Source organism: Drosophila montana, unplaced genomic scaffold (assembly GCF_035044405.1).
Source record: "Drosophila montana isolate Dmon_TW-CO22-7 unplaced genomic scaffold, ASM3504440v1 contig_2438_1, whole genome shotgun sequence".
NCBI lineage: Eukaryota > Metazoa > Arthropoda > Insecta > Diptera > Drosophilidae > Drosophila > Drosophila montana.
The window spans coordinates 617,838-637,266 of NW_026997315.1; the positions used below are offsets into that span (position 1 = coordinate 617,838).

General features: G+C 38.2%; 1 protein-coding gene and 1 pseudogene across 2 annotated transcripts; both read left to right on the top strand.

The window, feature by feature from the left end:
- Positions 1–7,621: 7,621 nt before the first annotated feature.
- Positions 7,622–9,147, top strand: LOC135428220 (saccharopine dehydrogenase-like oxidoreductase; annotated as a pseudogene).
- A 4,914-nt stretch (positions 9,148–14,061) lies between these two features.
- LOC135428130 (uncharacterized) lies at positions 14,062–15,417 on the top strand. Of its 2 annotated transcripts, none has more exons than XM_064681943.1 (4): positions 14,062–14,247; positions 14,307–14,435; positions 14,503–14,628; positions 15,195–15,417. In XM_064681943.1, the coding sequence occupies exons 1-4, from the start codon at positions 14,184–14,186 to the stop codon at positions 15,398–15,400; spliced, it is 525 nt and encodes a 174-aa protein (XP_064538013.1). In that variant the 5' UTR covers positions 14,062–14,183; the 3' UTR covers positions 15,401–15,417. The 2 variants fall into 2 exon arrangements, with proteins under 2 accessions (XP_064538013.1, XP_064538014.1); XM_064681944.1 differs by having other exon boundaries at positions 14,135–14,251; positions 15,195–15,415.
- The last annotated feature ends 4,012 nt before the right edge of the window (positions 15,418–19,429 follow it).

Below are 19,429 nucleotides of genomic sequence, written 5' to 3' on the forward strand. Positions count from 1 at the left end.
TTCAAAGAAGAGCCTTCTATTCGACCGATCCTTTTTATGACAGCTATATGATATAGTGGTCCGATGTTGACAAGATTTTGCAATATGTAGGGATTTTTTAAATGCCGAGTTTGGGTAAGATATCTTGATAAATAAAAAAGTTTTTCATACAAGAACCAACTTTTGGACCGCTCATTCCTTTGGTAGCTACATGATATAGTGGTCCGATCCGGCCAGTTCTTACATACATAGTATACTGCCTGCACCAGAAAGACGGATCTATGTAAAGTTTTAAGACGAAAGCTGTTAAACTGAAGACTAGCTCGCATAGAAACAGACAGACCGACAGACAGACGGGCAGACGGACATGGCTTATAGGGTTTTACTTGGTCGAAGCAACTATCTTACACCCTTTTGAGACCGTTTTCAGCATGTGCAGGGTATATAAACTGACCACCGGGTGCTAGAAAGACAGAGACCAATATTCTTTTTCCTGTTGGTACAGAACGCTGGGCATGTAAAATATATTGAATTGTCATTGAATGTCGCGTTGCCATAAATAAGCAAAGGCTAATGGTGCGCGGGTCGTGCAATTTTTGTGATTTAGTGCGGTTAAAAAATGAGAAAACTGTAGAGACTATTGGACGCAGCGGCAGCAGCAGCAGCAGCCACGCAGTGTGGCCATATATCAATGGATTACTTTAAAATGGCATCAAAATGGCCGCTACGAAAATTGACTGTCGACTTTCGACTGTCACGCTCTTAACTAATAATAGAAATAATCATCATAAATCCATAAAAGAAAATCTCATTAATCCGCCTCACATATACACACACACACACACACATACAACTGGCTATAGATGGGTGACAGGTTTTGATGTTTCCAAGACAAAGAGAAAAAGCAAACGGAAAATCGAAAAGCAGCACATGACACACGTATAAGACTTATAAGCTTCGCTCCCTGCCACACACTTCACATTCAAATTACTTCACATTATATAATATCCTTCAGGCTCTTAACACTCACACACACACACAGACACTCGCTCAGCTCTGGGCCAACACGTTCGTTGGGTGCACGTGGCATATATGTTGGCATAATACTCGTAGCTGGGAGCCAGAAGAGATGCTGGAGGAGGGGGAGAGGCTGCGGAAAAGACATCGACGCGACGGTCGTCTGCCTGGACGCTGACTTGGTAGTTGATTAAGAAGACATCATTTTAAGTTTAAATACACATCAAATAGCATTACTAGGTGCGGCAGAAGTGAAGTAGTCCTTTTACAGTGGCTCATAAAATATTGTGACCATACACTAAATAATATTTATTCATTTCTAAAATAGTCTTTTATTCTTATTGAACTTTATCTGAGTTTTACTTACACAACTCTCTTACAACAGCATTATATTATATATATATATACATATATGCAATTTTTTTACCAACTTTTCAAAATTTAAAAAAAAAGGGAAAAGTATTAAGAAGATCTAATTAAGTATTATTTAGTTTTTAAATTCTTTATTAATCATATACAACTCGTTTACAGATAGTTTTTTACAATAAATTGTAAGATAAAAAATCCATATATTGTATTTTGTTGCACTTTAATAAAAACAATCTGAGAGGATCAAGAATTTTTATAAATAACCAATTTAACAAACTCTTATACAACTCGTATAGAACTGCCTTGTAAGATATATTCTGATCTTTTTTAAAACAAAATAATGCCAAGGCGTAGCACACAACATCCAGCTTAACTCTTATACAAGAGGAAAAGTCAAATTTCGCCGACTTTTTCCTTTGTTTTCTTTTACACTGACGCTGTGTGCGTCAAAACTTGAAAAGTCGCAACTTTCAGGAGTACGCCACGTAGCATAACTTGTGCACACAACTGTACTTTCACACACAATTTCAAGTTATAATCAGTGCTCATTACTATACAAGACACGTTTTCAGATTTCGCGTGATTATGCGCCGCGGCTCAGCAGCGGCATCTCGGCATCTCGGCAGGGCCTGGCAGCATGAGTTTCTGCCGAGAAATGTGGGCAGGACGTCCGAGGCTGAGGCCGAGGCCGTGGCGAAGCACGAAAAACACAAAGCACAAAGTCAAAAAATTAAACTTGAAAATAACTTAAAAGATACATTCTGTGTATCTAGCAGATCTAGCCGAGAAGTGCCGGGTACTATGCACCACCAACAGGCCGGCGTCCTTATAACTATTCAGGCACATGCCATAATGCTTATTGTTGTCATTTACAAGGCTCAGCTTGTTGGCTTGTTGGGACAAGGGGAGGGTGGGTGGTGAGTAGGCGAAAAGTTTACGCGCTGGCGAAAAATATGCAAATTATAATGAAAAACTTGACACTTTACATGCAAAAGGAACAGCGCCCGAGACGGGAAATTGTGGGCGTGTTGGCGGTTTGGGCCATGGCCGATGCGAATCTCTGCGGCAGGGCGATTAAGCGAGCCAAATGAAGCGCTCGCACTGCCTGCGCATTTTAATTAAGCAGCCAGCCAAATAAGTACTCGTTGTCGACTCTCCCATTGTTGTTGTGTCTGTTGTTGTTGTCACTCCCCCTCTCTCCCCGCCCTGTTGTTATCGTTGTCGTTACCCGCAATCACACGGCTAGCGCGAAAACTGGCACAAAACTTACCAAAACGACAAAAGCAATGGAAAGTTCACGATGTTAAGCCAAAAACGCCGCTGCATTTGCATAAAACAGCTTCCACTGCAACTGCAACAGCAACTGAGTTTTGTGGCCGCCGCCGCCAACAGTGAAAGTCATCGAAAATCACAAGATATTTCGAGTATAATCAACAGTTCCCAAACTTTCGTTCTGATCGACATAACATCCTTCCATAACAATATAATGTAGAAGCTTAATTTATTTTCGACTGAAGCCCCTTATTTCTTCATTTTTTATTATGATTTATGTGATCCAATTAAGTAAAAGCGTATAGCTACCACTTAAACAAATCATAAGGCATGTTCATCTGAACTTGAGCCCGGATCGTTCCCGATCTCGTTGCTCGTTTTTACTATCCTTCATATACATATATGCCCCGTATACATTGTGAAAAATTACATAAATTATTAAAAATAATTTATTTTCTAATTAACTTAAAATTATTTTCAAAATGTTATCTTCTCGGGGCTTCGATCCCCTTACTTTGCACTCCGCTAATGAATACATATTCAAGGATTTTAGGTTAAAAAAAAAAACGAAATAGCAACAATTTGTATCAATATGGTCAACAACCTTTCATTTTCCATCTTTGACTATTCGTCGCTTTCTGTTTCATTGCATATTTCACATATCGACTTACCCGTGTCGACTTTGTTGATTTTATGAAGGTCCTTTTTGCAGTGAATAGGCGGGTTAATTTTTTTTTTTGTGCCGTAGGTTTTTTGTTTATATTGAGAAATAATTTAAGAATATGGTGCCTTTAGTTCTACATAGCTCTTTATAATAGTTCTTCCATGTTTGCCAGATTGGCTTTTTTGCTGCTCTGAAAGGGTATTCTGTGAATAATAAAAAATTAAATAAACTTATATAAAAATTGACAACTGCTGCTGAATTCGAACCTGCGATCTGCCGCTTATTAGTCGGACGTTCAGTCAGGGAACCGACTAATATGAATGCAAATCAAATTTTTTTTTAAATATTTTCTATACTTTCACTAGCATTTATTAGTTTCGCTTTTACCGTAGTTAATGACCCCTCGACCATTTAATTTTATAACTATTGTTATATTCGGATATTATAAACAGCCAATCGATAGCTACTACATCCTGTATCCAGGTATCACATAGATACCTAATCTGAAGAGAACGCTAATATTACACCAATATTTAGTTAATTTTTAAAATGTCTTAGCGACACTTATTACAATTTTGTGACTAATTTAAATAATTTTGAATTTATTCGCAGTTTTTGGAATACTCCTTCGCCGCCGATGCTGCCGATCGTAGATCATAGTACGATAAACTGTGATAGCTGTAATACTCTGGATTCTTATAGGTTTTTGACTTATGCGCATCGGGGCCCAGCTGTTCACCCTGCTTCATGGGTCTGAACACTTTGGGATCTATAAAATCTGGTATTTCGAATGCGTCCGTTCCCAGACTTTCGGGTGCATAGTTCAACGGTCGATCGCGGCTGGACATCGGCTTGGGTCCTAGGCGGTAGTTCTTCTTCCGATGCGGACAGTCGCATTCCGGACCGCAGTCGCATTTGCCTCCCTCCTTGCAACCGCAGTCGCAGTCCGTATAATGGCGGATAACAGATAATCGGATTTGATTACAGATCTGGGAGTGCGTGTATTGAAACAACTGACGAGAAAGACGCTTTAACGTGCGTGAAGGCATTCTAAATTTTGTAAAACGAAATATGAAATTTTTTTTATTTTTTTTTTATTTAATTTAGATTACTTAGTGTTTATTACATATTTTTGTATAAAATAATGAAAAGCATGCTTGGATGCCAGCTTTAACTGAAAATAACGAACATATGTTTAAAAGTTCTGAATCCGATTTGATAATTCTAAGGACCCATTTTCCATGTGAATGGAATGATGTTTATCAAAGATCATAAAGCCTCAAATCAAATTTGCTTAAAAGATATCCCATATCTATAGAAATCCTATGCTTAAAAGATATCTATAGATATATTATCTCTCAAATTGTCAAAGTTTCGATTTATTATTATAAACTAGATCTGAGGCATTACGATTGTATTTAAGCCTGTGGCATGCTTTTAAGCGGAATCACAGACGATAAGCCAGCAATAAACTTAAAGTCGACCCAGTTAAGGCCAGGCATAAACATGCTTAAGCCAAACACTAACACACGTTGAATTATTTTGATCATTAAACTTATTCTCACTTAAAATCCAGGCGCTGTTGTTGTTGCTTTGGGTACACAGTGTATCCCAGTTGCTGTAAAACTTTGAGGGCGTTGAGATAAATGCTCAACACCCGAAACGTTAAACCTCGACAATCATCCAGACGCCAACATCGCCCCGCCCCCAACAACAAAGCAAAGTTTTTAAAACTAACAACAACAGCAACGAAAATGGCAATAAAAATCCCCAACAAAAACAAAAACAACAAAATAAACGTTGAAGCACCGGAAAATTGTCAGCTCTCAGCTAGCCAGGACACGAAACACGGCGCAGGTTCACTTGAATGCTTTTTAATACACTCACACTCACTCATTCACACACACACACACAGACACACACCTACACACTCACGCTTAAACCGAACAAAGATGGCGCACATAACGGTACGCTAGCGGCAACGACGGCGTCACCATTGCGGCTTGTAAATTTATAGTTTCAGCAAGAAAATCGCGTTGGTAAACTTTTTAGTGGGTCTCTGCGTGCGACACCCGCACAATCCGAATCAGAACCAAACAAATGGCAACGACGCCGATGTCATCTAATTGCTTTTGTTTTGGGTTATACTGGCAACGCCGCAACTGCCCCCCCCCCCCCTCACTCCACTCAACTCCATACTTACCAACGCTATACGACGCAAGTGTGCCCGTACTACCACATAACTGACCCGGTACAGTTGTGCCAAAAAGGTTATACAGTTGCGGAAGCTCTTTCGTTAAGGTAATTTTCCGCCATAATTTGTGGAACTTTGTTGTGTGAGTGTGATTTTGTAAAGAAATTGCAGAAAGTTTGCTGCAATCAGTTTGTGGGTTCCGTAAGGTTGAAGTTGAAAGCACTTTCAAGAATTATACCTAAAGAGTTTACTCGATAGTTATTCAGCATAATGTTAGGATAAAATTGATTATAACATTAAAAATCGGGATTAACTTAATATTTTTTTCCCGATCTTCAAGCGAGCATAAAACTGCCAAATTTGGAGCGCAAAAATAAATTAATTATCGTCGAATAGAGATATAAAAGCTCACAATCTTAATGCTTATCATTTTTTCTCCATTTCATTTTTAGTTTTTTATGCATACTATATCAAAATATTTTTTAAGGGTGTGAAGTGAAATTTATTTATTTCTATTTTTTTTATTTTTTAAGGGCCAGGACTTCGTCGATTTTCTCTTGGAAAATTGTTATTCGTATTTGTATCGATTATTTAAAGAACAAAAGTATCGATTAGTTATAAATATCGGTTGCATTTGCTACCATAACATTTGAAAATGATCAGGTTTTTATCTGCTTCGGCATATTTAAAAGCTTCTCTATATAAATTAAAATCAGCTGCTCGATTATTTTTCAAAATTAATATATCGAAATGAATGCTAAACAAATTTGACAAAAATTTCAAGTGTAACCAACACACTCCAAACGAAACACTGGCATATCCATATCTGATTTTAAATTTTTAGACATATTTAAGAATATCTATCATCCGTTCGTATCAAAATTTAACTACATTTTTTACTTTTTTGATATATTTAGAAATTCCAAAAATTAAAATGCTTTCACGCACAGGATTATTTTCAACCAAAATGTTACAGCAAAACGCTGGCCAAAGGCCAAGCCGACTATCCCGTAGATACTCGAAGACCAAAGTCCCAAAAACTGAAGAGCCCAAGCCAGAGAAGCCTTCCCGTCTAGGGGCACAACCTAGAAATAGTCACGACCCTCCAGAAGGCTATGCACCCACCCGCCTAAAAACGATCAAATTCAAAATTCCTCCGTTCGTGAAACCAAAGATCTTCAGGTGCATCAGTAAAAAGGAACAACTCGGACCCAATGCTGGCAAATGTGAATGCTACAAAAATCCGGAGTACTATAGCTATCATCGCTTCTCCTACTATGAGCTCATGATGGCCGCCAACGCGGTGAAGGCCTGCACCAGCTGCTGTAAATAATAATCCATGTAATCCAAAGTATTATTCGATTTTTTCTCTCGTCTAATGAAAAAAAATAAACTGCATAAAGAAAAATTTGTGATGGGCAGCACACAATTTCCGATGTAATGAACAATAGTTCTTCGATGCACAGCCTCTGCAGGTTTCTGCTCCCCTTAGGCCAGCATGCTACAGAAATTGCATTCTTGTGTAACTTCGGGGTTTATTGTTCGATCCCTTTGTAAATTCCAATGCTTAAATATGACGTCCAATATACTTAACGCATATGTATATACTTAAACGCAAGGCTATACCAACATTTAAAACCATTATGTGAAGAACATGGTTTGGTATAAAGGAATATTTACAACATTTGATGTTTGTACCTCTAATAGGCTCAAAAAACTTGTCGGCTACTCAATTTTAATCGATTTCGTGAAAACAAGATGAAAATAAATTTGCTGCGTGCAATATGAAAAACAATTTTATCGATTATCGAGATCAACGACTTCCTAAAGACGGGCAACGCACAGCCAGAAAGGCAGACAGTCTTATACATTAAATACTTAATGGATAAAGTCCCATCTGCATAAAGTCATAAAAGACACGCATTTGCCTATTTTCATTAGGTACATGGCATAAAATCCGATTTCTTGCCTAGTAAATTCCTGTCAAACTGAAATTTTAGGAAAAGGTTAAAACTTATAATTAGATATAATTTAGTGTACTACAGCTAACATCAATAATTCCTAGCTTTATTAAAATTTTCACAATTTATATAAAGCACAATAAAAAAAATAATAAATTCCTTTACACGAGCTGGTCTTGTCCTTACTTAATTTCTTACTTATTTTATAAAGTACGCGTTTCAAAGTCAGATAAAAATAATGTTGAAGGCAAATAACATTTTGTTAAACAACTTGGGTTAGAATACATCAGAACTCTAATAAAGAATTTTTCCTGGTTTGGTTACCTCGGGATGGATATGGAACGCCTGGATGTTGTCATATTTGGTGCAAGCGGTTTTACTGGCAGCTACCCGGCCTACGAGGCAGTGTCTGTGCTGAAGGAACTGCGTTGGGGCATAGCCGGACGCAATCGCGAGAAGCATGCGGAGGTGCTCAAGGAGATAGGGGCCAAGGCCGCGATGGACTTGTCGCAGATCCTGATTATTATAGCGGATGTCAATGGCGACGACTCGCTGGTGCAAATGGCCCAATTCACCCGCATAGTTGTCAATATAGCGGGACCATATCGTTTCTATGGTGAACATGTGGTTCGTGCCTATATCGAGGCCGGCGCCCATCAGGTGGACGTCAGCGGCGAGCCACAGTACATGTAAACGATGCAGCTGAAGTACGGGGAAAGCGCCAAGGAGCGCGGTGTGTACGTGGTCAGTGCATGCGGGCTTGATTTCATAGCCGCGGACATGGGCATCATATTTGTTGAGGACAACTTTGACGGTGTCGTTAATTCGGTGGAGACCTTTGTGGTATATGGCGTTGAGGACACTGATGTGGACGTTGGCGGGGCACCTGGGCGAGCACTGTTCATGGTTTAGCACACGCAGGCGAGCTGCGCGATTTGAGGCAGCAGCTGTATCCGGACCGTCTGCCACATTTCGATCCCATTCTGAAGCGTCGCCCCTTGATATTTCATTCGGCGGAGGTGAAACAAGTGTGCCTACCGTTTCTGGGCCCAGATCGTTCGGTGGTCATACGCTCGCAACGCTTTCTCTACGAGCACGACAAACAGTCCAGATGCAAGCCTACAGTGGTTTCCGCTCGTGGCTTGTTGCCAGCATCGTTGCCCTCCTTGGCATCATTTTTGGCCTCTTGTCAAAGTTCCAGTTTGGCAGGAATATGTTGCTCAAGTATCCGGGCTTCTTTTCCGGCGGCTACGTCTCATTCAATGGGCCAAGTGAAGCTCGCATGGAACGCAGCTACTTCAATATGACTTTCAATGCGACGGGCTGGCCCAGCTTGCTGCGCCTAGCCCAGTGTAGCGATCAGTACAAGGAACCGCTAAGCAAAGCTCTAATTTTTAGAGTTTCTGGTCCAAATCCTGCCTACGGCTTCACTTGTGTAGTTCTGCTCTCCGCAGCGGTTACCATTCTACGGGAGAGCAGTCAAATGCCCAGCACTGGAGGCGTAATTCCTCCGGGAACCACGAACCTCATCTGCGAGCTCCAAAAGCACGAGCATGGCATGCAATCCAAGAATATGAGCCAGTAGCAAGTTCCCAGCTGAAAAGATAGCTTGCTTTCAAGTCTCAACTAACACACAACAAACGCCAACATACATTATACTGAAGCCATTTAATGAATAATGAGATACCCGTTTTACCTCTCTTCACTTCTTAATCAATATTATCTTATTATTATTATCTTATTATATTACCTAAAGTAATTTACTTAGAACTTGGAAAGTAGGAATCAAGTCGCTCGGTTGATAAACTATAATCTGCAGTATAATATCGAGACTTTTTCGCCCTTGTTTTGGACTATTCAAGATTTGCGAAAAACGTATTTGTTAATTTTTTTGAGCACAAGAAATATGTTTAAGGAACTAAACTGTCAATCAATCAGCCGATCAGTCAGGACAAACAGTTTTGTATAAATATTTAATTAACAAACGCTGTGTTACGTCAACAACTGCTGGATTCATATTAAGTTAAGTATTTCAGATTTTGTCTCTCTCAACTTTTGACAGAACGCGTCGAAGCCGACTTTTGTGCCTGATATTCAGAGGTATGGTTAATCGAATTACAACTATCATGGCCACTCGCGCTTTTGATCTGAAGATGTCCACAAATGAGCTGGGAGCGAGTGCCAAGTGTTGCGAATAGAGCGCGACATTATTGACACACTTAAGTCCCTGGCATTATGACACTAATCGTATTAGTGGGTCGTTAGTTAGGCGCTGCTGCTGCTGCTCCGCTTGCTTTTGCTATCAGCGCCAAATGCGATTTCCGCACAATGAGCCGTTTGGCCCTGCTTCAGCTCACCTGCCCATCGGCTTGGCTCGCCTCGTTTCCGGCTTACGTGCGCCATTTTTCGTACAGGTGACATAATGACCCGGCTCTGGACGTGCAGCTACGACACGTAATTAGAGGGATGCGAGGTGGCAGCGGCAAGCAGCCCCACCCCCCTACTCCCTCTACCGGCAAGTTTGTCATTTAGCAAATCGGTTTAGCTGTCGCCGAAGAATAGTTTCAACCAGTTCTACCATTTATGCAGCCGTCTTTATTAAATTTACAAAAAACATGCTTCTTACTTACACCTCAAATAGGTAACCAAACTTGCAGCACACAAAAAGGATAGCTAACGATTTTCTGCTCCCGACAATGCCTGAGCTCGTTTCAGGGAAGCGGAAGCCGAGACAATCTAAAGCTGGCACATAATTGAAAGCCATTGACAGCTGATGTGTAGGTCATGCCAAGGACTGGCCCAGTTGCCCAAGCCCCATTGACTTGAGTAGAAACCAACCTCGCCCCCCTCCGCCCATCCACTTCCTCGTTGCCCGTCCCACAATTTATCAATTTTAATCGCATGCAAATTTTATGCAGGCTTGCCAAAAGCGTAGGCAAAAATTGGTTTTGAGCCCAGTTATGTTGCTCATATGCCAACTGGCTGTTAGTTTTGTTAACAACATTTGCCCGCTCCGGACTTGTGCTAATCACACACCCCCTCATGTGCTCATGCCCCACCCCATTCAGCCAGGACCGAAAGTTATGTCGCGACATTTGCATTTTGGTGACATAATTTTTGGTGTATTGTCAAGTCGAAGGAGGCCAGTAAAAAGCATTTGCATAATTAATGAGCTGAATGGATTTGGGCGTCATAGAAATTCTGTTAGTTTTATGAATCCTAAAAGAGGCACTTCGAAAATAGAAAGCTTATTTCCGCTGAACAGTCGAGATTTGCCGCTCTATTGAATTAAATTGTTGAATTAGCCGATTTATTACCAAAGTTCTTAGCACTTCTTATCAATATTGTCCTGCGAATCAGTCAGAAAGAAAGAAAATATCCATATACAATATTATGGGTACAATGTAATATGTGATACTTGAAGTTAGAGATGCGCATGGGTCGTGCTTTTCATATCATGCGGGTCTGTTGAGCCTCACCAAAACGAAGAGCACGATCTCTAAAGTTAAGCTGCAGTAAGAACAATGTCAACAGCTAAAACTTTCAATTTCCGCTCGGTTGATAGATTGCAATTTTCTATTGGTACAATTTTTCCGTCAGTTAGTTTAAAAAGTAAATTTCGTGTTCGTTTTGGACCGTGCCCTAAAAGTCCAACACGCGCCCATCTCAACTTGCAATAAATATAATCAAAGATTCGAGAATATCTGCAGCATTAATAATCGTATTTAAGCACGGAAAATTGAATTTACCACAAAGCTTAACCTGATATATAAAGGTCTTGTCGACTTCATATCTTGACATTATAATAAAATTCATTTGTAAGCATGAAGCTTTTACTGTTATTTCTTATTTTTCCTGGAGTATTATCCGGTATATGCAGACCGTTCGAAAATTTGCATAAAAGGAAATGTATCGATCTTTATCAAGTACGATATAATAAATCTTTTGTCTTGAATTAAACTAAATAATATATAATAAAAGTAGAAGATACAAGTTTATTAATTCGTTGGGCAATATTGAGCTAATCTTAAAGTTAGGATCAATACGATCGATCCGCTGCAAATTTTATATTCGTATTTTGCAGCACAATATATTTTTTTATATATAAAAAAAATTACTTAATTATTAGGAGAAGTAGAATAACTTCAACATTGTATAAAAAGTCAAAACAAAAATAATTTCTTTATTAAAGCATTTATTTAAAATGAAAAATATATTTAAAAATCGAAATCTTCAAAATTGTAGAGATACAAAATGAACATGCACAAATTCTCATGTTTATTATCATCCAGAGCTTATGCTGGATTCAAACGTAAAAACATGTAAAACATAATTTTGGCTTGTTGTTGCCCTTCTCATGGTTCGATTGCTTGGGATTTGGCAAGATGACGTTCCATTGTGTTACCTAGAAATGCCTGACTAACGCTAATTTCCGTAGCAATTCCTTTTTTGTGCTTTTCCCGCTAGCTAATGACATTTGTGTCAATAAAAATAATCAATCATTGGCATAGAAAAGGGGGACAGGCGGATAATCTTTAAAGATGATGATGGAAACGGCTTTGAGCAGCCTTTGATGTGATATTCTGTGATGTGTGTCGCGACTTGTGACCGAAGTCTAAAGAGATTTCCAGGTTTTCTCCATTGAAAAAAAGTCGTTGTCAGATTTCTTGATGGATGTGTGCTTAAAATTTCGCTTAAAGCAAAAGCTTAGCTTTTAGCTAAGTGCAGCTAACATTGGCAGCATCGCAATTCCAACAAAGTTTCAAAGCACGTAGCTGGCCAGCAGCTGTGGAAAAAGTTTTACACACACACACACACACACACACACACATACACACCCAGACACATAACAATTTACAAATAAATTTTAATTGTTTTGAACAATTAAAAATTAAATTTAAAAATACTACGTGAAATTTACGTGAAAGCCGAAATTTTTGCCTTTATTCAATTTGCACAACCGTTCGGGTACGTGTGTGTGCGAGAATTTTCTCAGTAAATACATGTGTGTGTGTGTGTGTGTGTGATTGTGTGTGTGTTTTTTGGCTGTCCAAATGCCGCTGTTGCTAAACAAATTAAATTAGACAACTTTTATTCATTCGTTTGACATTTTTATTTGTTTTCAAACTCATTTCGTGCAAGCCGAGAGGACAACTCAGACCGGACAATTAACAACAAATACAATTTGCAGAATTTCGTTTAACAATTTTTAGCAACTGCTGTTATTTAATTGTTTGTCAGTCATCTCTTATATCTGCCCCCTCCGCCATCCTCTCGCTCGCCAGCTTTGCTTGTGCAAATTTAATTAAATGCCATTTGGATAAGAGGGCAGCTGGTCTGGTTTGAATGGTGTCTGTCTCAAGCTCGGGGCCACTGTGCCGCTTCTGTTAGAATATTTCAAAATTTATTTAATACTTATGTCACTTTCTTTTATTTCCACATTGTCGTCGACATTGATAAGATCGCTTATCGTTTATTGATTGCCATCATCGAGCGACTCAAACTACACACAATGATACTGAGGCAACGTCACTTTCAATTACAATTAAACGTTCAATTATTCGGCGTGCTTCGGTCGCAGACATCATGAGCAGCTCCACACCAAAGCTTGTTGTCGAAAGGAAAGTTGTTAAAAAAACATTTTTAGGTATTGCCCTTCTTTGAGATTCTCATTAATTTAAGTAAGACTTGCATGTCTTCATGATTTATTTTAAAGCAATGCAATAAAAAGTTGCTTATACATCTCACTGTATTTTTGTTTCTTTGACTCTATCTTACTAGGTCTCTCGCTCTCTCGCTCTCTCTTTCTCTCTCTCTCTCTCTCTCTCTCTCTCTATCTCCTCTCTTTCTCTTTCTTTCCCTCTTTCTCTCTCTCTCTCTCTCTCTCACTCTCTATGTGTCTTTCCCTCTCAATTCATTTAGTTCTTTCTCTTTTACCTAAACTTTTACTCAAACCCGCTTTCTTGTTTCTTTGGTTCTTTTATTGATGTGTGCATTTTAACATCGGACTCCCTTTAAATAATAGATGGTTGACAAATAAAAGTGTTTTTTTGTATGTAATTTATCGGGAACGTACACATTTTTATCGATTTTTTAATTCATCCATAAATAAGAGTAAATATTTAAGCAGTTTAGAGCTGGACACAGTTTGCCTCCTAGTAACTTATTAACATTTGTTTTGCTATAAACGTATTAGATCTGTAACAAAAAACCTTTATAATAAAATTTACAAAAGAAAAATATCAATCGGCTTCGAAGTAAAATGGCAAAATAGAACAGGAACTTAAACTCAAAACAAGTAATCTAATCTGTTGGTATGTAATTTTTCAAAGTTTATTATACCTTACCCAGCGAATTATGTTTCAAACTGTCAACCTATCTTATATACAGGACGGGCGACATTACATCGTCTGAAACTGGAACCCAAATTCTATTGCAGAGCTATAATAATATCGACAAACAAATTAAAATGTAATTTACAAAACGAGGAAAAACCCCTCTCACTTAGTAAACCTCCACATTTTGCTGCAATAAAAAACTGAATGGTACCCAAAGGTAAATGATAAGAACGTCGATCGTCTGTCGATTGCATTGAATGCCGCATTATCAGTTTGTCTCTGGCAGGGGCAACAGCAGCGCTTGTCCAAAACTAAAAAATTATATACGTATCGAAAAGTAGAATCTGTAAAAAACATAATCAAAAAAAGGGAGGAATACCATATCGAGAATGCCACTGCCGCTGTTTAAATTGCTGCCACTGTTGCTGCTGCTCAAGTGGTTCAAAGCCGAGTGTTGGTGAATATGAAAGTGAATAGTTTGTGAATACGATTCATATATACTCAATTCACAGCGCCACAATGTTTTCATTTCACCTGGATTGGACCCTACGAGAACAAAACGAATATTGAAAATGAAAGCTGCGATGCCAGAGTCGGTGATTTCAACGAGATACCCTGTGAAATGCCGCTGGTAGTCACCGGTTTGTTTGCTCCGAGCTCCCATGTGCATTAACTTATTTACCTGTACACACAAATATTTCACTTTAGCAAATGATACTGTGCCGGATGTGAAGGCACTGTGGAAGAACGAGACATTGAATCGTGACAATTATCTGTGCCACATGTCGCCCGGTCTTTCCTGCGTCAAGTACTCCTACATATTCAAGGGCGGCAGTAAGTACCATCTTGAACTAGAGATAATAATATGTGTATACTTTATACCTTTTGAGAAAAAATACTGCGTAAAGGGGTAATTTAATGCGCCTAGTCTCTGGTAAATACCCCTTTTAAGCATTTAGCTTCTAAAGCAAGGGCAAAACTTAACCTTTTTTGATGAAATTTAAAATTTTGGTCATGGTTTGTTATTTATCTATATAAATACATATTAAGTAAAGATAAGAGATAGCTCTAATTTATCATAAATCGATTTCTTGTTGGTTCTCGCCAAAAAGTTCACACATCTTCCCTTTTCCCTTTATCTTTATCATCTCTGTTATTATCCACATAAATCGTAGAAATTTACTTAGAGCAAACATATAGGTTTATGTTAACTTCCCCGAAATATCTGTTAGATCAGGCTACTATTTCTTGACTTGACTATCTATTTCATTTCTTTTTTGATTTATTTATTGAGTAAGATTCATAGGGAACAAAAATAAAACCAAATTAAATCTTAGCGAATAGCTTACTTCAAATTTAAAAAACTAATTCATGTGAATTTTCCATTTTTTATTTTATAGTACAAAACGTGACATATATGTGTGCCAAGGTGAATAGCAGCAATGGCTGCTACCTACAAACGCATTCGACGGGCATGCAGGTGGAAGCCTGCGTTTGCACCTCTAAACTGGGTCTGATGCCCTGCAATGGCGGCTTGACTACGCAGTCTCAACAAGTGTTGGGCTTGGCCATAGGTTTGCTCAGCGTTTTTATGATTGTTAAATAAACATTAAAAGAAATAAGAAAAAACGACATAAATATAAGTAATGTAGTCGATATCTCGTTGGGGCACTTCAATGTGATCGGAAGTGCAATGGCAATTTGTTTAGTCTACGTCAATGGAGGGGGTTGAGCAAGTTACATTGTGTATTTTTCCTACAGTTGTGCGAGTTCGCCCTGTTCACTATTTAATGTGACATTTCCGCGCTTTTGATTTTGACAAGTTTGCACAATTTATGGGCTCTTTTTATAGGCCATATATTATTTTTTATGGTCATGCATTGGTAACGCGTTGGCTAAATAAACTGCCATAATTTATTTACTTGGCTATTAATCAAATGCAACGATGACAATAACTTCACGCTCGGCATTTATTTAAATGTATTGTCTAAAAATATTTTAGACTTTATAAACAGTTTATTTATGTTATTTCATAAATATCATAACTTTATATTAAAATTTGAATATAAAATAAAAGATTTTTTTTGTTTTTGAAATCTCGATTAAAAGTGCAATGTTTCTGGCGACCTTATATGTTGTTCTGCACAATTCGTGAAACGTGTTGCCAGTGCAGACAACTGAAAAATCTCAACTCAATAATAACAATAAATAAACAGTAAATCAAACAAACCATAAAATATTGTCACAGACAGCAGCGGCATAATAATAGGCTGCCAGGCTGATGGCACGGGCTGGTAGATTGCTGAACTGGAGACCACGACCAAATGGCAAACAATGCAGGCGATAAACAGAAACCGAGTAATACTCCAATTGCTGGCGGGGCCACGCGGCGTATGAGCAATGTGCACAGCGCACAATTAAAGCTGCCGTAGCGAGGGGGGGGCAGGGGGCTGGGAGTGGCAGCTGGTTGGGGCTAGATTGGCAGGGACCAATATCCATTGGACCAATGCATTCAAATAAACTAATTTTAATTCCTCGCTCTACGGCCGGGGCACGCAATCCAGCTCAATTGTGACGCAAATTGTTATTAAAGGATGGCACTGGGTGTCACATGGAAATGGCTGTGAGAATCGGGGGCGCGGGTGGGGGGGGTGAGTGCTGCTGACAGCATTTATTTGTTGCTGCAGTCGTGGCAGTCTCTGCCATGCATTTACACATTTGTTTATTTAATTTATAAATTGCTTTTAATGTTTTTATTTTAACTTAAAAGCAGAAACCAATGCGAAAACCTTAAAATGACCATTTGCAAATTATGACGTTATATGAAATGCACACTTGTTAAATGTAAATTCTTTTGTTGTTGTTTTACTATTTGCATTTCCTGTGTGTCTGTACCCATTGGAAATCGGAAAAAAGGGTTTAATGTTTTTGTGCACATGTATGTAGCAGGCAAAAGGTAGCATCTCCGAACCAAAGGAATATATATTCTTGATCAGCATCGGTTGTCGAGTCGATCCAGCCATGCTGCAAAAGCTGCTCCTGGTCTTGCCAGAACAATGTTCAGGGTATCCGCTAGTCGAGCACTCCCGACTAGAGCACTCTTACTTGTGTTCGAGATTCTACGTGACGAAGCCACAGTGTAATATCGATGATGGAGTACTAGCTGTAATAAAATTTAGAAAACTTAAAACCTTGAAAAAACAAAGACAAAGTAGATCTAAGATCTACGCTTAATTTTTTAAATTTATTTTAATTTAACTATTAATTTTAATCGTAGTAAACGAAGACAGTTCTTTTGCTTTGGCAACAAAGTACACAATTTATTAAAATATGTTTTATGCATATTTTTTATTGCAATAAATGTAATCACAATTACATACGCGAATTTGCAGAGCTATCAATTTTGGGAACACATACGGCCCAAAAATTGCACAATAAGCAAATTTCCGAAAAAAAAGTGCAATTGAACTGGAAGCGAGACGCTGCGACTGCTTTAATTTGCAGTTTTATTTATGCGCAGCCAATATACATATATATATTATATATCTATATATATGTATGTATGCAAATGTTCATATAAATTTTGCAATATATTCGATATGCATAGACGGAATACACCAATCGACTGGACGTTGCGCTTATCTTAACGCCCTGCCACAAGCCGACATTTTGGGGGTGTGAAAAAATAAATATAATTTGTTGTTGTTGCCTTTATTGTTTTTGTCGTTGTTGTTGGGGCTATGGCTCCTAATATTATGCCATGTTTATGTACTGTGCATAACTAAACTTTCGTTGTTGTTGTTGTTGTTGCTGTAGCTATTTGTTTAGCATTTGCCTAGACAGTTTTATGTACATTTTGATAGCCCGAATCGCCAGGCAGGCAACGCGTCGTATGCGTTATATTACAGTATATGCAGTGCACATAATTTATATGTCTGAGGCACGTTCGTTCACATATTTAACAAGCAATATCGAAAACAATAATAATCGCTGGTGATAAATAAATGCGATTAGCATTATCTCCAAATGCAGCGATGAAACTTGCCATTAACCAGCGGCTTAGTTGAGATTAGCGAATGTGAATGCATTCACTTACAAACAAGAGACGGGATATATTGGGAGTTAAAATTAAATAGACCTCAAAAAAGGCTGAACCAGACAGACATCCCTAAATCCAATAATTGTAATTAAGCTAAAATGTTCAAAGATCAAGTTCTATGTATAATGATGGAAAATACATAATTATATCACAAAAAAAAGTAACACCGAACCTTCTTTTACAAACACCAAATGCAACTCTCGCTAAATGGGTCGGGGTCGGTGGTAGTTATTAAATAAAAGATACTTGATTCTTCTATTTTAGAAGCCATGTGTCAGTTTGGTGCTTCAAAAACAGGATTTCGATGTCGGTTTTAATCGATTTAATCCTTAAAGACATTGTCCCAAATACAATAATTGGAATTGAATAATCGTGTTCATAGATAAAGTTATATGTAGAATAACTAAAAATTCAATATTATATCACAAAAAAAATTTTTTTTAGTTAATTTCCCTATAGTAATATTTATATATATGTATCAAATGGATAATGTAGAAAACGAAAACGGCAGCGAAATTGCATGTGTTATTCATGCCAACTGTAGCCATATATACACTATATATATATATATATTTATACAGAGATTTAGATAACGCTCCAATGCATTCGCCCTAAAAATAATACTTGCAATCATTATTTATCAACTCCCATTATGTTTTATTATAGCTTTATTATTTATGTATATTCACAAATCAAATAAGCATAAAAATTGAAAATTGCTAAATTCGCCTGCTAGTCTAAGGCTCAAGCAACTAAGGAGCGCAGGCTCATGAAGTCGGACTTACCTTTAGCTGCGTTGCTTTTGATATTTTTCATACAAGCCTTTTCGACGAGCTGCTCACTTTTGGTGTTTATAGCTTGTTGTTGTTGTTTGTAATAACAAACCATGACATCGAGCCTGGCCGGCATAAAATTTAGCTTAGAATCTATTTATATACCTTAAATAAACAACTATTTTTTATTTGAAAATATTTGTAGTAATAGCTAACTAATAAATAGCAATCGATGTGTGATTGAATTATTCAAAGGGAAAACATGAGCTATGAATGCATGCACGTTGCTTGGCACATTCAATGAGTGCATTCATATATATTCACCACATGCTCAATTATTCATTGGCTGTTTTTGCTCCAATTTTCAAATGAACTAAATTTGCACCGCCGCGTTTTGTATTTTATTTTGGATAAAAACCAATGGCAAGCACAACGAGGAAACCCACAAAAACCGCAACAAATTTAGCACGACGCTTGACCGGATAAGGCCAGCGAGGGGTGGGGAGGCGCGCCTTGGCTGCATTTGAATGCAGCGCCCGGACAATCCAAAACAAAATGGCGACTCGCTGACCAGTGAAGTGTGACAGGCAAAACAAAAACCAGGCCAAAAGAATGCGCCAAAAATTAAGCATACGCCGCGTGGGCGAAAGAAAAAATGAGAAGAACAGAAAATTCGGCATTCAATCGCAACGGCAATCGCATAATATGTATATACGTATATATCTGCATGTTTTAGAAGCAATGCGAAGCAAAATGCAAATGA